This window comes from Asterias rubens, chromosome 7 (assembly GCF_902459465.1).
Source record: "Asterias rubens chromosome 7, eAstRub1.3, whole genome shotgun sequence".
NCBI classification, from domain to species: Eukaryota; Metazoa; Echinodermata; class Asteroidea; order Forcipulatida; family Asteriidae; genus Asterias; species Asterias rubens.
Window position 1 is genome coordinate 16075169 of NC_047068.1, and position 22928 is coordinate 16098096.

The 22928-nt window shown below is 38.9% G+C and overlaps 2 protein-coding genes across 2 annotated transcripts; one reads left to right on the forward strand and one right to left on the reverse strand.

The window, feature by feature from the left end:
- Positions 1-1631: 1631 nt before the first annotated feature.
- On the reverse strand, positions 1632-17025 carry LOC117292516 (tyrosine--tRNA ligase, mitochondrial-like). The gene is made up of 13 exons (XM_033774587.1): positions 16977-17025; positions 15429-15590; positions 14432-14579; positions 13387-13562; positions 12656-12757; positions 12209-12323; positions 11527-11605; positions 11124-11233; positions 7849-7947; positions 6314-6380; positions 3579-3767; positions 2207-2332; positions 1632-1714 (listed from the first exon to the last, which is right to left on the reverse strand). The coding sequence occupies exons 1-13, from the start codon at positions 17021-17023 to the stop codon at positions 1680-1682; spliced, it is 1455 nt and encodes a 484-aa protein (XP_033630478.1). The 5' UTR covers positions 17024-17025; the 3' UTR covers positions 1632-1679.
- An 855-nt stretch (positions 17026-17880) lies between these two features.
- On the forward strand, positions 17881-21881 carry LOC117292950 (N-acetyltransferase 9-like protein). Its single transcript, XM_033775131.1, has 7 exons — positions 17881-18018; positions 18637-18746; positions 19343-19402; positions 20299-20382; positions 20798-20857; positions 21253-21347; positions 21624-21881. The coding sequence occupies exons 1-7, from the start codon at positions 17909-17911 to the stop codon at positions 21744-21746; spliced, it is 642 nt and encodes a 213-aa protein (XP_033631022.1). The 5' UTR covers positions 17881-17908; the 3' UTR covers positions 21747-21881.
- The last annotated feature ends 1047 nt before the right edge of the window (positions 21882-22928 follow it).

The following is a 22928-nucleotide window of genomic DNA, read 5'->3' on the forward strand; positions in this document are numbered from 1 at the left end:
TATTATACTTGGTGAGAAACGCTCCTGAATCCAACTCTATCCTGCAATGTGTTTAGACTCGTGATATGTTTGGACTTAGATAAGAATGCTTTGCCCCAGGGATGAGGGTGGGTGGTTTAGAAGTAAATGACCTCGTCCTCTAGAATCACACAAAATCAAGAGATAGATTTTGTAGGACTTGGGATTCAAACTGTATTGTAAGTGACCTATATTGGCCGATTGCCAGTCGTAAACTTTTACTATGTAGAAAATTGTACATAAGTAAACAACAAACAAACTTTAACTTAATAGGCTTACTGAATCAAAGCAAAAGATACTCTAACTTGATTGCAACAATGCAAATCAATTTTTTCTGCTAAAACAAAAAGACTAACCCACTGGTAAACAGTGTTATGAAATTGGGCTTTGGTTTTAGCATCTTAAGCACACAAAACAGCTGTGCACCAAAAATAAGGCTTGTCAGAATAAAATTGTCAGCCAAAGTACCATTTCCCATATTCCATCTATGACCGCTTACTTTGCCGAGCAAAAACGATGTAACCGGTATTTTCTGCTCAAGCAGCTCTGTCATGAAGAAGATTCCCATATCTTTGATTGCCTGAATAGGTATTTCCTGAAGACTCCGAGAGATTTTATTCTCTTAAGACATCAAATATTAATATCTATCAAATAAATCAATTTGGGAATTTAAATAGTTTTTGTGTAGAACTACAGATGGATGGAAATGCAGTCTCCAGACCAGTCAAGAAGTCCCGAAAGACTTTAACAGTGACCTCATATAGTTCAAGATGGTTGTTATATGCCTTATCCCCAAATTAGCTGTTACAATGTGGAACTTGACTCTCCTGACAATACATAGAAGTAAAGTCCACACAAGATGTTAATTTTCATGTTGGAATAAATACACTTTTCAGACAAATGTTATGTAGTTATACAAACTTTTGACCGTTTGATTTATTATTTTTAAATTAACAATTTGTTGTACAATAACTATTTACATTGAATTAAGTGAAGTGTGAATAAACGTAGCTTGTTTTCAAAATAAATTTATTTGACATGAAGTGTTCTTAACCATTTTGGGGTTGTTATTCTAAAAGCTTTTCTGTGCCCCTTCAAAGAATTAATTTTCAGAAATTTTTAAGGCTGGAATATAAACGTCAGCCATCCGACCTAAAAACACGTCCACCATAAGCCAGTTTGGGAAAGTTTTGCAGAAAAAGATGTAATAAGACATGATGTTGCACAGACTTGATTGTCATTAGGTAGGCAAACATTGTTTGTGCAAATGTTTTCGTTATTAGTGACACCGAATGCTTGCGCATCCACTCTTTGATGTCAATAGGGAAGCACACAATTGCACCCATCGGGTAGAGGAGTGACAACCTTTTCACAAACGACTCGGAAATGAGTCGGCGACTGCAAATGTTTGCTGATGTTGGCACACACAAATGTTTCCAAACCAAAGTTTTTTGCAAATGTTTGCTGTAGAAGTAGCCACGCCCTTTCGGTTCTTTTATGCATGTAGGTGTCTGATCAACTCACCCTACAAAACACCTTGAGAGGAGTCTACAACCTCTACTGGAGACCATCATCATGTTCACAAGGCAGATGCTAAGTTCAAAACAAAGGTGCTTCAGGGTACACTCGATGCTACCAGTTGATTCTTGAGTAGCGGTTCTTCATACCCACTTCACAACATAATAGTTCTTTTTCCCTATAAGAAAAAGAGGAAGAAACAAACGGGTTATCTACCTGAAGTAAAATTGAGAATAGACTAATAATAAACTGCTCACAAAAAGTTAGGAAACTTTTTTTAACTAAGTATATTTCTATTATGTGTTACTCTGAAGTGTAAAGCTGAAGTGTTCGTCTTTAAAACGATACCACATTTGCAATGATAACGGGTTTCTGAAATTGGCTTCGTGAATGACAATAAGGCAAAGTCAAAAATTATAAAGCGCCTTACATCCATAACTGGATCTCAAGGTGCTGAACAAATACAAACAGCAGCAAACAAAAGGATAAAATAATCAACGACATAAAATATTAAAAACTGGACTGGCCAATTTTTAAAACCACACCACAAAAGGTAAACAGTTATGTTGGACCCGGTCATCTGGACCAAGATCACTGGGCAGGCTCGAGATCCTGAATGGCCTTCACTTTATTGACTGATTAATTGATGTATGAGATGTAGAGGACTTACCTATCCTAACGAGAGTGAGATTGTTGTTGAGTATATGTTCCCCATTGATCAGAACCTGGTCTGCCCTGGTCACCCTTTGGTGGTTAATATACACACCGCCACCTTGTAAAATCTTCTCTCCACGATCTATTAATTGTAAAAAAGATCAATAAACATAAATAGGCACTATAGATAGACAAAACTATGTTATACCCTGACAACAACTTGCCATATACATGTACATGTATTACAATAATGTATCAATGTGCTTTACACTAGTGCATTGTCAGCTTCCTGGGAGAGCGTTCCAAAGGCTAACCAATACAATCAATACATCATTAATTTATTTTATTTTTACCACACACAAAGAAAAGTGATATAAATGTAATTTACATTTTATTATAATGATTAAGGAAACCATAAGTACAACATTATAAGTTATCACACAAGTGCGAGTGGAATACAAAAAAATAAAGCGCTATCTTCCAGTCTCACTTGCAACGCGCAAAATTTGAAATTTCAGAGCGTTTTTTTTCACGCGCACAAAGTTTAGAATGTAATTTTTGCACTGTCCGTATACAGAGCATGACAAAATGACATTTCACAATACGCACTGTGTAATAAAAACAGAGGAAGTAGGATATATAACAGAGGTCGCAGAATATATGTTTTTATCCCCCTAGTAGTTCGAGCTTCTGATTGCTGGATTAGCGCATACTGGAAGATAAAAATTCACAGTCAGCGCACCTACATTATGGAACAATCTCCCTCTTCACATCCGTCAGGCTTCATCTCTTGAATCCTTCAAAGCCATGTTAAAGACTCATTTACTTCTTTGCTAAGCTTAGTTATTATAATTTGTGTTTATTCGTAGTTATTGTACAGCGCTTTGTAACTTTTGTAAAAGGCGCTCTATAAATATTATTTATTATTATTATTATTAATAGGATTCTGTGTGAGGATGGAGGTCTCCAAGAAGCATCAGCTTGTCGAGTAGAGACCCCACTTATACGACAACAAAACAAAAACAATATAAGAATATGAAAACACTGTTACAACTAAATTACAACTTAGATATTGGCATGGCTAGTATATAAAGTAAACTCGAGGTTGGAATACTAGACATTATAAAATAAAAAAAGCAATCAGTACACAAAGCAATACATAAAGCAATACATTTGAAAATAGGTTTAATAGACTTTAATATTAATAACAAAGGGGGGGGGGGGGCATGCCATGTTTTTGAAGAGTATCGGGTCATTCAACTTTAATTGTACTCATGCAAAAAACATAAACAATAGGACATTCCTATAAATATGAATGCTTCCCCACCTACATGTAGTGTTCTAAAGTCTACCGTCTTAAGACTATATCTAGTTCCCTGACTACTCACATCCTTGTGGTAGGCACTTGAGCCTATCCAGTAACTGCCCCACACTGTATCCAGGCTCCAGGAGTAGACTGGTGATTGAGGCTCCTCGGAACAGCTCTGTAATCTCTGTTGCATTCAGCTGCTCCAAGCTTTGTCGTTCAGTGCTGTACAGGGCGTCAGTCTGCCGAATAGCTTTGTCTAAACCACTCTCTGTAATGAAAATAACAATCCTCAATTTTGTTTTAGATAGAACTTATATTGGGCTTTCTTTTTTAATAATAACAATAATATATTAATTTATATTGCGCCAATTCCAGACGCATGACAATGTACAGTTAAAATATTAAACCATTAAAAATCACATTACACATTATGACAAAGAGAGAAGATTGTTACCAAATCTATTCAGTAGCAATAATAATAAACATTACAATGTTTTAAAATTCAGAGAACAACCCAAAAAATTAGAAAAAGAGACAACCAAAATTAAAAGCTCAAAAGTGAGGCAATAAGCCTTTTTGAGGTATGACGGACGTGATACGCGCGCATCACACGCCGCGACTGATCCATGCTCACCATGTTGGTGGTCATTAGGTTTACGTGTAAATGCCGCGTCGCCTAAAATGCGCACTTCACTGAATAACTACTATGGTGAATATGCACAAATTTACCACAACTTTACAGTGTTGTAGCATTGTGTCTGCCATATCTCAAAAAGGCATATGCAACGCTGCTCAAAGGCGCAATGTAAAAAAGTATACACCGCCAATATAGGGCTAGATAGCTCAGTTGGTAGAGCGCCGGCACGTTAATCCGGAGCCCCCGGAGGTCGTTGGTTCGAATCCCACTCTAGTCAATTCTTTGTTCAACGCCAAAAATCATTTACAAATTTACCCAGTCAGTTTCCCTTGTGGTTTATATTGATATCTGAAACAAAAAGTCGCATCCCCTTAAGGTGATCCCCTAGCTGCCGCTTCCCAGGTTGTATCGTAATTTGGGTGTGATCCCTGGCTACACGGCAGTTAACGGTTGTATGGCTTCTGACTGGCACCCCCGAACAAAGACATTGACAAAACAGGGACACCGCCAATATAGGGCTAGATAGCTCAGTTGGTAGAGCGCCGGCACGTTAATCCGGAGGTCGTTGGTTCGAATCCCACTCTAGTCAATTCTTTGTTCAACGCCAAAAATCATTAAAAATTACATTACACATAAGAACAATAAATACAGAGAGAGGATGGTAAGATATAATGATAAGATTTTGGTTTGTGCATCAAAAGCACTTTGTGGCAGGTCTATTTTTGTTTTATAAATCATGTTAAGGAATTAATAACTCGTAAACACAGTGATGAGATTTAACAAATTCTGACAGATCTGTATAACTGAAGAATTCAGCTTTAATTTGGGAAAAACTTTAAAACAAAATCGATTAAATAGTGTCCAAGCAAAAGTTTGGAAAATGGTGCAAAGGCCAAAAGGAAAAATGCAAAAAAACACTTTAAACATGGAAATATATATACAGTTAAAGCCATTGGACCCTTTCGGTACAGAAAGAAAAAAAAAAGTTCACAGATTTACAAATAATTTACAGGGTTTACAGAAGGTAATGGTGAAAGACTTCTCTTGAAATATTAGTCCATGAAATACTTTACTTTTTGAGAAAACGGTAAAACAATATAAATTCTCGTTAGCGAGAATAACGGATTTGTTATAAACACATGTCATGACACGGCGAAACGCGCGAAAACAGGAGTGGGTTTTCACGTTATTTTCTCCCGACTCCGATGTCTGATTGAGCCTAAATTTCCACAGGATTGTTATTTTATATATAAGTTGTGATACATGAAGTGTGGGACTTGGACATAACTGTTTACCGAAAGGGTCCAATGGCTTTAAAGGCAAAATGCTTATTAGCATAAAACCTCACTTGGTAATGAGTAATGGGGAGAGATTGATGGTATAAAAGATTGGGAGAATCGGCTCCCTCTGAAGTGACACAGTTTTCGAGAAAGAAGTGATTTTCCACGAATTGGATTTCGAGACCTCAGATTTAGAATTTGAGGTCTTGAAATCAACCATCTAAACGCACACAACTTCGTGTGACAAGAGTATTTTTTCTTTCATTATTATCTCGCAACTTCGACGACCAATTGAGCTCAAATTTTCACTGGTTTGTTATTTTATGCATATGTTGAGATACACCAAGTGAGAAGACTGGTCTATGACAATGCCCACTGTCTTTAAATAAGTCATGAAATCACATTAACAAATACATATCTATATTTGGCCTTAGTTTTCGATCCATACTGGGCCGTCATCAGAGGCATAAACAAAATATATCCATTCATGGCAACAAAGAGGAGTACAGAATAGATAGACGATCATATGTAGCTTGTGCGTAAAGCGCTAAAGCGTTTGCCTCTCACCAAGGTGACCCCGGTGCAATTCCCAGCCAGGGCCATATGTGAGTTGAGTTGTGCGTTGGTTCTCTGCTGTGCCACAAGGGTTTTCCAGACCATCCGGTTTTCCTCCCTCGGGAAAAATCAAACAATCTCGATCTTGGCTGTGCTCCGTGGTCATAATGGGTTGATGTGGCTGACAGCCAAAGGCGCCCTTGCATGCCCGCTTCTCGAACACAATGTAGCCGCGTCCTTCGCAATTCAGCTCTTAGCTGCAAGTAAGGATGATTAGCCCCCAAGTTATTTATATATTTTGAATTAATATCCTTTTTACTGGACAACCAAATGTTTCCTTACCTCCATGCACCAGCAGCAGAACCTGTTCGGCCAGTTTCTCTTGGGCTTTGCGATTCTTAGGTGTCTTCTGGAGAAAGTGAATATAATAATAGCATAATAATAGTGGCTTCATATATCAAATTTAAATCCATCCCTCAGTGATGCTCATGTATCTCCATCGTTCAGTATTCTTCCTATAAGGTATCAGGGGCCAATTTCATAGTGCTGCTGAGCACAAGAATTTGCTTAGCATGAAATTTTTGCCTCGATAAAAACAGAATTACCAACCAAATTTCCACGTGGTTTTGAGGATAAACAAACAACAGTTGAATACAAGTAACAAGCAATATGCAACAAATGGAAATATGGTTGGTAATCCCGTTTTTTTCAAGGAAGAAATTTCATGCTAAGCAAATTTGTGTGCTTAGCAGCACTATGAAATTGGGCCCTGACCTTTTAGCTTTACATAGCACCATTTACTGGTTGACAAGGCGCTGTAACCTAATAAGCAGCCAATTCAAACATAAACACCAGGGCGAACCCCTTCTCTTAAAGGAACACGTTGCCTTGGATCGGTCGATTTGGTCTTTGAAAAGCGTTTGCAAACATTTTTTATAAAATGCATATGGTTAGAAAGATGTTTTAAAAGTAGAATACAATGATCCACGCACATTTGCCTTGAAATAGCGTGGTTTTCCTTTTACTTCGCAAACTAACACAGTCGGCCATTCACGGGAGTCAAAAATTTGACTCCCATAATAACCGACCGTGTTTGTCGACGAGGTAAAAGGAAAACCAGGCAATTTTGAGTGATTTTTGTGTGGATCATTATATACTACTTTTAAAATATCTTTCTAATCATATGCATTTTATAAAAAACGGTTGCAAACGCTTTTCAAAGACCAACTCGACTGATCCAAGGCAACGTGTTCCTTTAAGTACACTGGATCTGTTGCTTGCATCACACAAAACACTCGACCAGGCACATCAATAATGGTTAAGGCCCTTTTGGAAACCACAGCTTCGGCTTGGGATTCAGCTCAAGGCTCCAATCTCTTGTCTGAAACCCTGTGCGTGTATACCCAAAGATTGCGCAATTGTCAAAACAACCGGCGGGGCAATGCTAGCCTGAGCCGACTCCAAAGCCCAATCCAGTCATTTCGAAAAGGGCCTTAAGGCTCTGTCCCACTGCAGCGACAACGAGAACGATAAAGATAACGTCGAAAGAAAACGCATTCCATTGGTTGAATGAGCGTGTGCGTATTCTACGTGTAGCAATTCAACCATTAGAATGCGTTCTCTTTGCGTCGTGATCGTTATCGTTTTCGTTATCACGGCAGTGTGACTCGTCCTTAAGTGTCTAACTTAAGGACACAAGTGTCACGACCGAGACTCGAACTTGCACTCTGCTGATCAGAAACACCAGAGCTTGAGTCTGGTAATCTTATCCACTTGGTGATGTCATGCAGGGAATACAGTTTTGTTATAAACTTAGTGGTGTGATAAGAGTAATGCACAATGTTCCATTGAACAGAGTGTCACTTGTTAGTTCCTACCTTATGTTTGGTGATAATATCATCGATTTCATTTAGGGGCAAAAAGGTGAATAACTTCAGGTATCTTTCCATGTCAGCATCCGGAAGCCGTACAAAATACTGCAAATAAATCAGACAGTCAGTATTTAATAATAGTGTATGCCAGCTTTGGAGTTTGGATGCATATACATGGTCACCTTGCCAGTTAGTTTAGAATTTTAGCATAGATAGGGTTAGAGGCGTCTGTCTCCTGAAAAGGTCAAAACATTACCGATGCCAGCAGGGATAGGCCTATGTAATAAGTAACTATTAGTTCTCTGTTGGGGGACAGACGTATCCCCATACTTCTGTTTGGGCACTGGCCTGGTGACCAGTCTTTTTTCTTTGTCTTTTTCTTCCACTCTGTACTTTTTAACATGTGTTCTGCGCCTTTGATCATTTTGTATGTAAGGAGCGCAATATAAATTTTAAATATTATTATTATTATTATTATTATTATTATTATTATTATTATTATTATTATTATTATTATTATTATTATTATTATTATTATTATTATTATTATTATTATTATTATTATTATTATTATTATTATTATTATTATTATTATTATTATTATTATTATTATTATTATTATTATTATTATTATTATTATTATTATTATTATTATTATTATTTCATTTTATCACAGCATGCAAAAGAAAGATCTCATTTTCCTTTGTGCCGGTAACTCCTCGAGCCGGGCTACGTCCCGTAGCCTTAGATCTCAAGGGTCTTTCTCAGGATCCTCGCTGTTCCCAAAAGCGCTGCCTTCTGTAATAGATCTACCCTCACATTTGTCCCTATTTCATCTAGATGTTTCCCCAGTGCTTTGGGAATGGTGCCAAGTGCTCCAACCACCACGGGGACTACTTTTACCTTTACCTGCCAAATCTTACGAAGTTCCCTGGCCAGGTCCTGGTACTTCTCGATCTTTTCCATCTCCTTCGAAGCTACCCTTATATCACCTGGCACCGCTATGTCAATGAGATGACACATCTTCTTCGTCTTATCTAATAGCACAACATCCGGACGCCTATGTTGTATAACATGATCGGTCTGAATGTTAAAGTCCCATAGGATCTTGACCTGGTCGTTCTCTACAACTTTCTCCGGAATATGGTCGTACCATTTCGCAAGTACTTTGACACCATACTTCTTACACAGATCCCAGTGAATCACCTTGGCCAGCTTGTCATGTCTTCCTTTGTACTCCGTCTGGGCCATCTTACTGCATTCGCTAACAATATGAAATACAGTCTCCTCTGCTTTATTGCACATTCTACACATAGGAGAGACGTTTGCTTTCTCTATCCTTGCCTTCATTACATTTGTCCTTAGAGACAAATTATTATTATTATTATTATTATTATTATTATTATTATTATTATTATTATTATTATGTGTACACCAGAATAAGTCGCAATGACTTTCCAACAGGATAGCCATAACTTTAAGGCACTGGACACTATTGGTAAGTCGCAATGACTTTCCAACAGGATAGCCATAACTTTAAGGCACTGGACACTATTGGTAAGTCGCAATGACTTTCCAACAGGATAGCCATAACTTTAAGGCACTGGACACTATAAGTCGCAATGACTTTCCAACAGGATAGCCATAACTTTAAGGCACTGGACACTATTGGTAAGTCGCAATGACTTTCCAACAGGATAGCCATAACTTTAAGGCACTGGACACTATAAGTCGCAATGACTTTCCAACAGGATAGCCATAACTTTAAGGCACTGGACACTATAAGTCGCAATGACTTTCCAACAGGATAGCCATAACTTTAAGGCACTGGACACTATTGGTAAGTCGCAATGACTTTCCAACAGGATAGCCATAACTTTAAGGCACTGGACACTATAAGTCGCAATGACTTTCCAACAGGATAGCCATAACTTTAAGGCACTGGACACTATTGGTAAGTCGCAATGACTTTCCAACAGGATAGCCATAACTAGGCACTGGACACTATTGGTAAGTCGCAATGACTTTCCAACAGGATAGCCATAACTTTAAGGCACTGGACACTATTGGTAAGTCGCAATGACTTTCCAACAGGATAGCCATAACTTTAAGGCACTGGACACTATAAGTCGCAATGACTTTCCAACAGGATAGCCATAACTTTAAGGCACTGGACACTATTGGTAAGTCGCAATGACTTTCCAACAGGATAGCCATAACTTTAAGGCACTGGACACTATTGGTAAGTCGCAATGACTTTCCAACAGGATAGCCATAACTTTAAGGCACTGGACACTATAAGTCGCAATGACTTTCCAACAGGATAACCATAACTTTAAGGCACTGGACACTATTGGTAAGTCGCAATGACTTTCCAACAGGATAGCCATAACTTTAAGGCACTGGACACTATTGGTAAGTCGCAATGACTTTCCAACAGGATAGCCATAACTTTAAGGCACTGGACACTATAAGTCGCAATGACTTTCCAACAGGATAGCCATAACTTTAAGGCACTGGACACTATAAGTCGCAATGACTTTCCAACAGGATAGCCATAACTTTAAGGCACTGGACACTATGAGTCGCAATGACTTTCCAACAGGATAGCCATAACTTTAAGGCACTGGACACTATTGGTAAGTCGCAATGACTTTCCAACAGGATAGCCATAACTTTAAGGCACTGGACACTATTGGTAAGTCGCAATGACTTTCCAACAGGATAGCCATAACTTTAAGGCACTGGACACTATAAGTCGCAATGACTTTCCAACAGGATAGCCATAACTTTAAGGCACTGGACACTATTGGTAAGTCGCAATGACTTTCCAACAGGATAGCCATAACTTTAAGGCACTGGACACTATAAGTCGCAATGACTTTCCAACAGGACAGCCATAACTTTAAGGCACTGGACACTATTGGTAAGTCGCAATGACTTTCCAACAGGATAGCCATAACTTTAAGGCACTGGACACTATTGGTAATTACTTAAAACAATTCTTAGCATAAAAACTGACTTGGTGTAGCCTAGTGGGGAGCTGCTAAAACGGCTCCCTCTGAAGCAATGTCGGTTACGAGAAAGAGGTAATTTCTCACTTTTTTTTTCTTTCATTATTCTCTTGCAACTTCCATGACTAGATGAGCCAAAATTTTCACAGGTTTGCTATTTTATGCGTATGTTGGGATACACCAAAAAAGAATACTGGTCGTTGACAATTACCAAAGGTGTCCAGTGCCTTTAAAGCTGTTGGCTCACACATAGCCCCAGAAACTAACCTGGTAGAGGTCAAGGGGTGATGTCTTGTCCTCATTAACCCATACTGCATTGCCAGCAGTCTTGCCCAGTTTAGCACCGGTGGAACTGGTCACCAATGGGATTGCAATTCCTGTTATGATAACAAATTATTATACAATAAAATTTAAAATTATGATACAAAACCGGTTATGTTCAAATAAAATTCTTAATTATTAACAAATTCTTGGAAACGGCGATAAAGTTTTCTCTTTTGATTTGTTAAGTTTATTTTTAATTTCATAGATTTCATGGAATTTTTTTATTCTCCCAGGCTGTATTTTTTAGAGTCGGTCGGGTTATGCCAAAATAACAGTGTTATGTTGTTTTGAACCCGTCCTCCATCCAAATTACTGGCTTGAAAGGATAAAAACAAGATGACCTTACCATAAACATCCTTTCCAGTGACTTTCTTCACAAGGTCATGACCTGTCATCAGATTACCAAGCTGGTCAGTTCCTCCGAGCTAGAAAAACGTAAAAAAGAACACAGTCAACCCCCAAAATACTGTTAAGCAGAGCAGTGAAAATTAGGCCCTGACGTCATCAAACATAACAAGGTTTGGTCCTGCCATCTTGGGTGTCAAATTCTTTATCTGTAACTGATGTGGCAGTGAGTTTTCGGCAACGTGTGCATGGCTAGGTGCGCACCAATATCTTTGTAAGCAATTTGACGCTCATACTAGCAGACCATGGGCAGCCAATAGCTATGCGTGATGTCACTACAAGGGGTTCATAAAGGCCCGGTCCCACTGCAGCGAAAACGAAAACGATAACGATCACGACGCAAAGAAAATGCATTCTATTGGTGGCATTGCTCCACGCAGACTACGCACACGCTCGTTCAACCAATGGAATGCGTTCTCTTTGCGTCGTTATCGTTATCGTACTCCGTATCGCTGCAGTGGGACCGGGCCTTAAAACTGTATCAAAAATAGCCGCTGCAGCTATGGCTATGTCTGTTGTTAAGGGTGCTGCTAAGGTTTTCCTATACTTTCAGGCATGATGACATAGAAATCTAGCCATAGCCGTAGGTGTAGCCGCAAATTCTGATAAGGCCTTCCACTCACTTGAATGAGGCAGCCATGTTCCCTGTGTAGATGCAGAAAGTCATAGGCTTGGAAGAGTTGGTAGGAGAACTCGGCAAAATTCATTCCCTGGTTGCTGGCTAAGCGAGTCTGCACACTGTGGGAAGGTTAAACACGGATCATGGAGTTAAAATCGGAATTACAATAGTAAGTACAATTTAAAAAAAATTATTGTCATCATTAATATTAAGAAATTTAGTTTCCATTTGCACATAAGAATAAAACTATTGTAAGTTAAAGACAATTTTTACCAAATGAGTCAGACACCTCAGAAAATTCACATGCATAAGAAAAATGCGTTTATAATTTCTCACAAACAGATCCTTGCCATTTGAGTGGTGGAACATGTGCCACGCTATGGACCTAAATGTACAACAATATACAATGATGAGCACATGCCCAAGGTCTATATTTTGAAGAAGAAAATACCTTTGTCTTGAGAGAAGTGTTCCCATCCGAAGCTTACGACCAACACCAGAGAGAAAACTGATAACATTAATGTCTTTATACCAGCTGTGGTTATCCATAATTCTGGAGTGAAAAAAAACAAACCTGACACATCAGAAGTTAGTCTTCTGTCTCAAACTTAATTCCATTTTTGAAAAAGAAAATTGTGCGATTCGCAGCTTGGCATCACAAATAAGAGGTTGGAGGTAGGTGGGGCTTACAGAGGATTAACTCAATCCGGGTTGGGGTGAGGGTCCATGTGGGTATAAGATATCCATGGAAAGGGTAGAAAGAATGCTCGGGTTAGGGTCAGTGTCATTCATAGTGGGAGTCAGTTAGGAAGCACTGGTAGGAAGGAGACTGGACTTACAGTGCATGAGGTAAAAGTTGACCAAGGCGATGTGATTGTGAAATAAGAGATCCATTGAGTGTTGGGGGGGGGGGTGGTTTGGGTTGGAAAATCCAGGAGGGCTGGCTTGGTGCTCAAGAAGAATTTAGATACTGGATCACACAATAATGACATTTTACTACTTCCAAAGTTTTTAATTTGTAAACATACAGTTGATGATAAGACCAACCTCGAACTATTCAACATTTTCCATATAATTTGATATAGTAAAGTTACACTTCCAGGGGTTAAGATCAAGCAATTCTCTCTTGGGAGAAATTGGCACCGTGAGACCATACACCACTAGGAACAATGATGTACTAACCTGATCTGGGGAAGGGGTTTAGACTCCTTCCAGAAATATCTCTCATGGTTTGTGAAGATCCTCTCCAGACTGTCCTTGATGGAGGCTGCATTGGACTGTACCACTGCTGACTGTAGGGGTTCTCTTTCCTTCGTTTTGCCACTGGGGTCGCCGACCAACGCAGTGGCACCACCAATCTGGAAAAAGGAGATTTACATTTAAAGAAATACCTTCTCTTTACTATAGCATTATGAATTGCATTTGACCTGCGGCTTTATGTCCCATCAAAAGAACAAAAAAATAGTGGTTAAGTGTTTTGGTCAAGAATACAAATGTCAAGACTTTTTTTTTTTTTTAAGCAAGTCGCCTGACACACAAGGCCCTGAAGGCCACTTCAAGGTGTGGGCTACAACTATTTTTTTCCAGAGGCCATTGCCACCTACTCCTAGGGTTGAAACAGGGTTACCCCTGTCACAGTCCATACGGATGTAGGCTTGGGTATCTTCAATTCGAAGTCTAGCCGGTAGAGCAGAAAGCACTACCTCCCCAATTTTATGTAGCAAGTGTCACGACCGGGATCCGAACCCACACCCTGCCGATCAAGCACCAGTGCTTGAACCCGGTGCTCTTAACCGCTCAGCCATGACACTGCCACCAGAGCTTGAGTTCGTCGTATTAGACCGCTTGGCCACAACAAGCGTCAAGCATGCTTTTATAGACTTTTCAGACTATTAAAGTTCAAATACATTCACTTTACTATCTCAAAAACAGGTAACTCATTTTGGCCCTTACAAAAGTTTTTTAGGAATAATATATAAGAATGTTAGTGTTCAGTTAGGAATACATAAAATTAGAACCATTAAGATGAACCATTTAGTTTTCAGTACAATAAATACACCCAAAAATCTACACAAACTTTAACATAAGAAAATACATTTAAAGTGAATAAAAATTTAGCCCAGTTTTGCGATTTTCCTTTGGGCAAACAAAATTTGCAAACTACATTAAAGAAGAATGTCATGTCTCGGAAAATAACTTTGTCTTTGGTTTTTAATCTAAGACTTACCAATGCAATAGGCCTGTGGCCAGCTCTCTGGCAATGTAATAATGCAATGATGGCTAGAAGGTTACCAATGTGAAGACTGGATGCTGTGGGGTCAAAGCCGCAGTACAAACACTGGGGTTCAGAGGTCAGTATTTTCGGCAAGTCGCTGCTGGAATGAACAAGGAAATTCAGATATAATTTGGGAGGCTAATCCTTACTGGCAGCTTACAGCTGAATTGGGAAGGACACGCCTACCAACGTGTTCGAGAAGCAAGCATGCAAGAGCGCCTTTGGCAGGCAGCCACATCAACCCATTATGACCACAGAGCACAGCCAGAGATTGAAAGTGTTAGATTTTTCCCAAGGGAGGAAAACTGGGTGGTCTGAAAAACCCTCAAGGCACAGCAGAGAACCAACGCACAACTCAACTCACATATGGCCCTGGTTGGGTGTCGAACCAGGGTCACATTGGTGACAGGCACTTTACGCACATTATTACATTGCCAGAGAGCTGGCCACAGGCCTATTGCCAACCATGCATCGTGCAGTTTCAATCACGAGGGTTTTATTTTGCAGTTTTTTCTCTCGTTAAATATCAAAAGAGTTTGAATCAACCGCAAACTTATTTATACCTATTTAGTTGCATGAGGACCTGTGTTAACACTAACACTAACAGGGTCGGATAACACTAAAAAGATTTGCTGGTAGGCATTCACTAATATTGTTTTATGAAACAGACGGTTACAAGTGTTCAAGAGCATCAAGTTAGATTCGGGAAAAGCTCCTAGGACAGTCCTTACAAAAATTGAAAAATAGTAAATGGTAAAAAAAAAGGACATGGCCGCGAAAAAGGATGCGGGCGGGGACGATCAACTGGTATTATTTTTTATTCGGCCCAACATGCTTGCACTAAACTGAGTTATCTACTAGCCCTTTGCTGACGGTCTCCCTTTTTTCAGTCCTGTATTCTTTAGAAGGTTCAGGAAGATTACTGACACAATAGAATCTGCCAACTTACTTTGCTACTGGAAAAATGTCTTTGAAGATTCCTCTTTCACTCAGCGTTAAGATGTTTGAATTACTACTGTAGCACCTTCGATAGTGATTTGATAACGATGCAACCGATTGTTTCTTTCTTCTACATACATCCTGCAGCGCTCTGCTTAGAACGATAGACATCCTGGAGGAAGAATTCATAACAAAGTGTACGACTTGAGCAAGAATCAAATCTCCGACCTCCGGATAAACCTGTCTTAGTGGCGGGAGATTCTATCCCCCTAGTTTCAGTAACTGGGGCGCTGTACTCTTTTTTTTTGAAATTTTGTCAATATTATTGTTCGTGCTAGTACGACCGATGATGGAAAAAACAGAGTACAGTGCCCAAGCATGGCCCAAGTTACTGGGTCTACTACCCCCAGAGATTTTGTCCCCTCAAAAAAAAAAAGGCTAGAAGTTGGTGGCGAGGTCGCAAAATATTTCCCTTGGCAGCTTGGTTGGTGGGCATGGTGGTACTTCTAGAAACTATAACAATAATAATAATGATAACAATAATAGCCAGTTTTTATATAGCGCTTTCACGCTTACAACGCTTATCAATGCTGATTTTAAAAACGTAGAGCGTTAAGGAGGCCCAAATATTAGACCCCTTTTTTTAAGGCTCACGTGGGAGCTTAAATATAGTTTCTGTAGAAGTAGGCATGGTGGGTAATAATTCTATTGATTGAACTTGAAGACTAACAAAAGTTGAGAAAGTTGAGCAGTAAAATTTTTAACTTATAAAGAGATAAAAACAGCAGTCGGATACGGCAGACTTGCCAACATTGCTGTCAGACTTGACCCAGTAATCTGGGGGCTCTGTACTCATTTTATTTTTCATTATATTACATTTTTATTTGAGTTTGAAATTAATAATTTTTTGCATTTTCGTATAAAAATATGTCAACAAATTCAAAATGTTTTGAGAGGCAGTGGACACAATGGATGCGTTCGTTTAGCTTCCCTGGGTCGACCCCGGTGTGCGGCAGGTTTTTTTTCCCAGGACGAACTTGTGCAGATAATTACCCACGTTCGTCCTGGGGAAAAAAAACGCCACACCGGGGTCGACCCAGGGAAGCTAAACGAACGCACCCTATATATTGGTAATTACTCAAAATAATTATGAGCATAAAACCTTTCTTGGTGACAAGTAATAATGGGGAGAGGTTGATGGTATAAAACATTGTGAGAAACAGCTTTCTCTGAAGTGCCATAGTTTTCGAGAAAGAAGTAAATTTCCACAAATTTGATTTCGATACCTCAGATTTAGAACTTGAGGTCTCGAAATCAACCATCTATCTAAACGCAAACCGCAACTTCGTGTGACAATTCAGACAAGACAACAAGGGAAGGGTGTTTTTTTCTTTCATTGATTTATTATTATCTCGCAAGTTCGATGACCGATTGAGGTCAAATTTTCACAGGTTTGTTATCCTATAGACTAAATATTAGGAAGCCAAATAAGGTATTAAGGTAAATTAAGGTATGATATATTGGGAAAATGAGCTTCATTAAATATGGGTATACTTACACAAAATGTTTAGAACTACACATGTTGATTACAATGGAAGCCGCCATCTTGAAACTGGTACTTTGATTTTGTGGTCTGTCGCCCTCTTGTGATAAACTTTCCTTTTCAACATGACGTTTACAAACTTTTTGCTTTGTGATTCATTTCAACTTTGGCGGGGGAGGGGCGACACTACCTCTAGAAACTATAACATTTCATGTTCTTTCGATGACTACTTTTTAAATGAAATTCTGATAGTTTAACTAGTTGGGCTGAGCTATAAATAAGTGAGCCGAGGCCTGAGTGCATCTTAAGTAGGGAGAAAAAAAAGAGCATCGAGCGAGCTGATAAATTTCAACAGACTCGAGAGCCCCAAAAGGGTTTCAGCTTGAAGATTTTGTCCTTGTGACTCTGTGGTTGTTGACTTCCAACGTTATGTATTTTAGATCACATAGCTTAGATCACATAGCTTATGTGATCTATGTGAACATAAAGTTGGAAGTCAACAACCCCAGAGTCAAAATGTTGTCATTAATGCCGAGAGGTGTAGGGACATTTTTTTCAAGAGTGATGCTCCGGGACGTTTGGAAAAAAATACTTTGGCGTGTAATGGGTGTTGTTTTAACTTGTATGGGGAATAACTTGACGGGACCAGAATTTCTGGCAGAAACTTTCCATATTAAATTGAGCAAAGGATTCAAGTGCAAGAGTCAGGGAACAATTTCCTCTTTAATGTAAAAAGCTGCGAGACTTCAAAGTATTTAGTGGTGTATTTATTTAGTATAATATTTATCATTTTGCACTGTATGCTAATGCTATCATTTGCTATATTGCCACCATGCACTGCAGATAATTCTTGCCTTAAAAATATCTGAAGGGCGCCACCATGAGGCCGGATGGATCCAATGACTAAATACAACAAAAATGAAAGTCCGTGTCGACTGCTTCAGTTCATGCAATATTTATTCTTAAAAATTGTTTTAACAATGAGGATAAATGAAAATGTCTTGATAGAGGGAAGCCGTGTTGTGTTTGTACCTTACAAAGAACACCATGTTTTCAGGTAATATCTGTATTATTGCTTACTTAGCTTACTACATTCATCATGGTTTAGCATTTTATTTTTCAGCATGCAAAAATGCAATAATTTGCAATTTTCTGCATTGCACCTGCACTGGGCATTGATATATTGATCAAGGCCAAACGTAAGATCAATTGCTCCATGGATCAACATAACTTACACAAATTTGGGATAATTTTCCGCACGTCGCCACCAATTTATCCGCCGTTAATTAACTCCAAAACCACTGAATTTGTGTCTTGAATACATAAAAGAAAGAATACATTTTACAGAAATGTTACTACTTTTACTAGGCCTACATGTAATTTCTTTGATTTTGTTTGCACAAACATAATGTTTACTGTTAGGTCCAACACTAGTGTGGCTTGTGAAATTTCGACATACTGAATTATCGAATCCCCCTGCCAGCCTAATTTGCTATCTCACAATGGGGATTTTCCGATTGATTGGAATTCCGTTAAATCATTGGTAATATCTCTGAAAATCAGGATAATTCAGGCAAGAGTACATATCACAGTGTTTGTGCTCGTTCAAACAAGTGTGTTCCATAAATGAAAAGGTTTATTTTTTTGATGACATGTTTTTAAACTTTATCCCCAGATACAATGACTGGATGCAGTCCGAAGTGTTGCAACAATTGACAGCGTCTGAGCCCCTGACTCTTGCAGAGGAATATGAAATGCAAAAGAGCTGGCACCTCGATGAAAAAAGTGACTATTCCCCTTAAATACACAATCTTTCCTTTAGCCTACAGCTACGGCTACGATAGTTGCGATAACGTAACCCTCCTCCTCCTGGCGGCCGTCGGGAGGAGGGTTACATTATCACAACTACAGCTACGGCTACGGCTACGGCTGTTGCTTAAGTGTTGCTTAGGATGTCCTGTACCTCAACGCATGATGGCGCAGAAATCTAGCTATTGCACTTCTATAAAAAATGCTATACGCAAAATGTATGGCTTATAAGAAGTTAGTTTAAACTCAAAAGTGGCGCTCTGCATCAAATACTGATGGTTATATGCGTTGTTATCACATACGCGTTCCTGAAATATCCAAAAATATAGCACGTCTGGGTCCCAAATCCAACTCGGCCTTCAGCTGCATGGGCAAAACAGCCTTCGTCCTTGTTGGATATGGGTCGCAGAAGCATATACATTTAAACATACTCCACCACTAGCGCTAGTGTGATAACTTATAATGTACAACAACAAAAACAGGTCATCAGTAACTTGTTTTTCTGAAAGTTATGGTTGGGTGAGCTGTAAAGATATTACTAATATATTTTTTTAATATACTTATTTTCACAGAGTGCACATTTATTCTTCTTGAGAAAGACAAATGGCAAACTCCCGAGTGTCCAGAAACAGGTTCGTAAAGACAACAGGTTTATAAGTTAAAAGGAGTGTGACTAGCAATGAAACACAGTTTTTTCTTTTTTGTATAAAAAATTGTAAATTTGCTTTGGGGATAATAAAATTACTAGGTTTTACACCAATGTGTGTAAAGCAAAAAAGAAAAAGAAAAAAGAGTGCTCTGGTAGAGTGCAAGGGTCGTGGATTCAAATCCCACTCAAGTAAAAGGCTTATATTACATAGTGTTTTTTGATCCCGCAGAACTCAGGAAAGAACTGAATAATGAGTGCTATACATACATCGGTGTATGTGTAAAACCAAATAATACATGTTAAATTTGCATCTGGGATAAAGAATATTCTTTGCAATGCAAATTTAACATGTATTAAATGATTGCGGTACCCGCTGCTAGGATATAGGATGTGCCTCTAGCTACCAGGCATTCTTGGTAAAGACATCTGCTTAAATGGCAAAGTTTGTTCGCAGGACTTGGGAAAGTACAGAACACACATCGGTGTCAAAATAAAATGATTTAATTTATTGATAATTGCCTGTTGTTGATCATTGTGCACTTTCTCTTAAAAGCATGCAACTTGGCACATGGTTAAAGTAACGCAATACACAAATTTTAGTCCAGGGGCCACCAGTAATTGCCCCTCATATGGCAGCCATCTTGGATTTCAAAATAGCGGCCATTTTTTGACTGTTTGGTTAAATATCTCCTTATCTAGTACAGATATCGAGACTGTACTTCAAACTCATCGGGATATTCAGTGTTATTGGATGCTGGCTACAGGAAGTCAACTTGTCGTTCATCTGTATTTGTACGACTGCTCCAAATCCTCAGTAATTCTTGCCCAAAATGGTTCAAATCTAACGTTTTGTTTTGCCCTTTCTTTACATCGATGTAGATTGCATGTGCGGTGATGTTAATCTCTACTGCATTGATTCAGACGATGACGTCCATACAGCGGAGATAGAAATCATGATTGCAGGTAACCTTCTTAATTTCGTTGAGGGTTTTTTTTAGCACTGAAGATGGTGTAGATAAAAACAGCCCAAAGAGACTCTGACGTGAGCAGAAAATGTCGATACCGAAAGATTTCAGGAAATCAATGACAAAACCATGGACATTTTGACTGGTAATTCTTTTTTTACTGAACCAAGTTTGTTCTCTTAGATTTTGTTTGCTTGCTTGCTTTTTGTATAGCTCTTTGGAAATTGCTTGCTTTATTTGTTTTATTATTACTATAATATATTTCTGGTAATGAAACAAGGAGGCCTCAAGTGAAGTTAATCACTGTAGCACCTGAGCCCCTTAGGCTTGGGCAAAGTATATGAACTTTTCTAGGGCTGAGAGCTTTATTGCCCAAAGCCGAACTGTTTTTACTATTTTTGTTTGTTTTACAGATATGTCATGTAGAAGGAAGGGAATTGGACAGGAAGCTCTACTTCTAATGATGCAGTTTGGTAAGAGTTTAACATGTGAATGTTATTTTCTTTGAAAGAAAATTGTTAAAGATTCCGACAAAAGCTTATTATTTAGTTTTTAATTAACACACATTTGTCATTTGTCATTTGTGCCATTTGTGAGGGGACTTTGTCCTCCGGGTGAGACATTAAGCCCTAGGTCCCATGTACTAAGGATGGTAGCGGCAGGTAAAAAGTCCCAGAACACTTTTCATGTTGGGATTTTATAACCCCTGTCATGCCTGTGTTTCTGTTTCACATTATAGCAAGCACCCTTCTTTTAACAGGTATCCTCAGGGTTGCGAGCTACACTGAGTTACTTAATTAGTGCACTTATGAGGATCCTTTACCAGAAGAACATTATAATAATTTTGTTTATTATATTTTTATTCCAGGGGTGACTAAACTCCAGATGTGCAGATTTGTAGCCAAGATAGGGCTCCAAAATGAGCCCAGTCTGGCCCTTTTCAAGAGGCTTGGGTTCCAAGAAGTAAGTTCCAGTTTCTGTTGCTTAGAGACAAAGTACAAGGTTTATAGTTACCAAAAATAAGTTTAATTGTTCCAATCTGATAGCTTATACTGTCAAAGTCTAGAAAAGTATAATCTGGAAACCCCTCAAAGATCACTTTTAAAGATAGAGTCAAGGTTTGTTTGGTCAAGGTAGTGCTGATTTTGAACTCTGTGCTTCGGTACAAACTCATGTTCTTTCAAATAACATGGTTAATGAGTTACTGTATCATAATATAATGTTACTATTTTATTTTAGGAGTCTGTGAGTGAAGTTTTTCAAGAGATGACCTTGCACCTGGACATAACAGAAGACGTCAGGAGTGAACTGAATACAAAAACTATACATATGGAATGCAAAGTCTACGAACCCAAAAGGTGATGATGAGGTGCTCCACACACAATGCTTGGGTCAAGCCAGATTTCAACTCCAAGTCAAACACATCATCACTTTTGGGTCAAAAAGTAAAATAATTGCAAAAATTATAATTGTTAAATGATTTCTTTCAACACAACACCCCTCCAGCTATGAAATGGTAAAGCCTTCCGCCGCCCTCGGGTAAACAACTCCGTATAAGGGAATGCTGTGCGCGTATCGCGTGATGTGGCACAACTGTTTCAGCCGTTGCTCTCGACCAATAGGACTAAAGAAACTGTCTTATAAGAACAGGTGCAAGGTCGTGTGTCACGCCCATGAATAAACACTTTTACCGGTCATAAACAAAGGTTTATACACACCCACCTGATGCGCTCTCCACCAATGGACCGTTCCGGCTTTCCACTAAGCTCCGCCCCCAGCACACGTGAGCAAGACACGTGTAGGAACATGTAGGAACACTCCCAATGACATTCTGCACGATTCTGCCGCGCATGACCGAGTTTGTCCGACCACAATCATTGCTGTGATTGGTCAAATGGGTGAACGCGCACAGTTTGATTGATAGGCCGGATCGGTCCATAGGAATAGCGAAACTGTCTGAGGTATTTATGAATTATGGTTTATAGTATGCATTCCTCTTCGGAAAAAGAAACAAACTACTCCGTAAATGTATCTTTCCAGTAAGTAGTAAAGTTTATTACAAATTTCTGTCATCATGCATAATGTATGTTCCTATAAGGAGCAATGACTAGTTAAAAATTTAAATCACAGATCTGTATGAAAATATTACTGAACTGTTCAAAGACCTAGTGATACTGCAATTTATACATATATATAGACCCCCCTGGATGAACCGATGTCAAAAAGATTCTACATCTCTAGGGGGTCAGCTTCATCTTGCAGGTAACTGAAAGAGCAGTGCTATACCCAAACAGGAAATCCCCAAACCCCCTAGCTCCTAGTTTTCAGTGATTTCTGCTTGGGCCTAAATTTCAAAACAAAATACTTTGATGTGTTAGATTGTGTTGGTCTTGGGTGCAATCAGATAGTTTGTTATGAAGAGTAATGGTGTGTTGACCCGTTAGTATTTCAAGCTACTTTATATACCATACACAGATCATTCTCATTTGGTTGGTGGAACACGCATCATGTGTCATCCATTATGTTGCCATTATACATTTACTG

Excerpts from the sequence above, each read along its gene's own strand:
- LOC117292516 (XM_033774587.1), bottom strand. The coding sequence starts at position 17,023 with ATGGCGGCTTCCATTGTAATCAACATGTGTAGTTCTAAACATTTTGT. Across the intron at positions 12,324-12,655 it reads ACACTTCTCTCAAGACAAAG|TGTGCAGACTCGCTTAGCCA; the intron begins GTATTTTCTTCT and ends ACCTTCCCACAG. Across the intron at positions 6,381-7,848 it reads ATATTATCACCAAACATAAG|AAGACACCTAAGAATCGCAA; the intron begins GTAGGAACTAAC and ends CACTTTCTCCAG.
- LOC117292950 (XM_033775131.1), top strand. The coding sequence starts at position 17,909 with ATGCAATATTTATTCTTAAAAATTGTTTTAACAATGAGGATAAATGAA. Across the intron at positions 20,383-20,797 it reads GATAGAAATCATGATTGCAG|ATATGTCATGTAGAAGGAAG; the intron begins GTAACCTTCTTA and ends TTTGTTTTACAG. Across the intron at positions 20,858-21,252 it reads ACTTCTAATGATGCAGTTTG|GGGTGACTAAACTCCAGATG; the intron begins GTAAGAGTTTAA and ends TTTTTATTCCAG.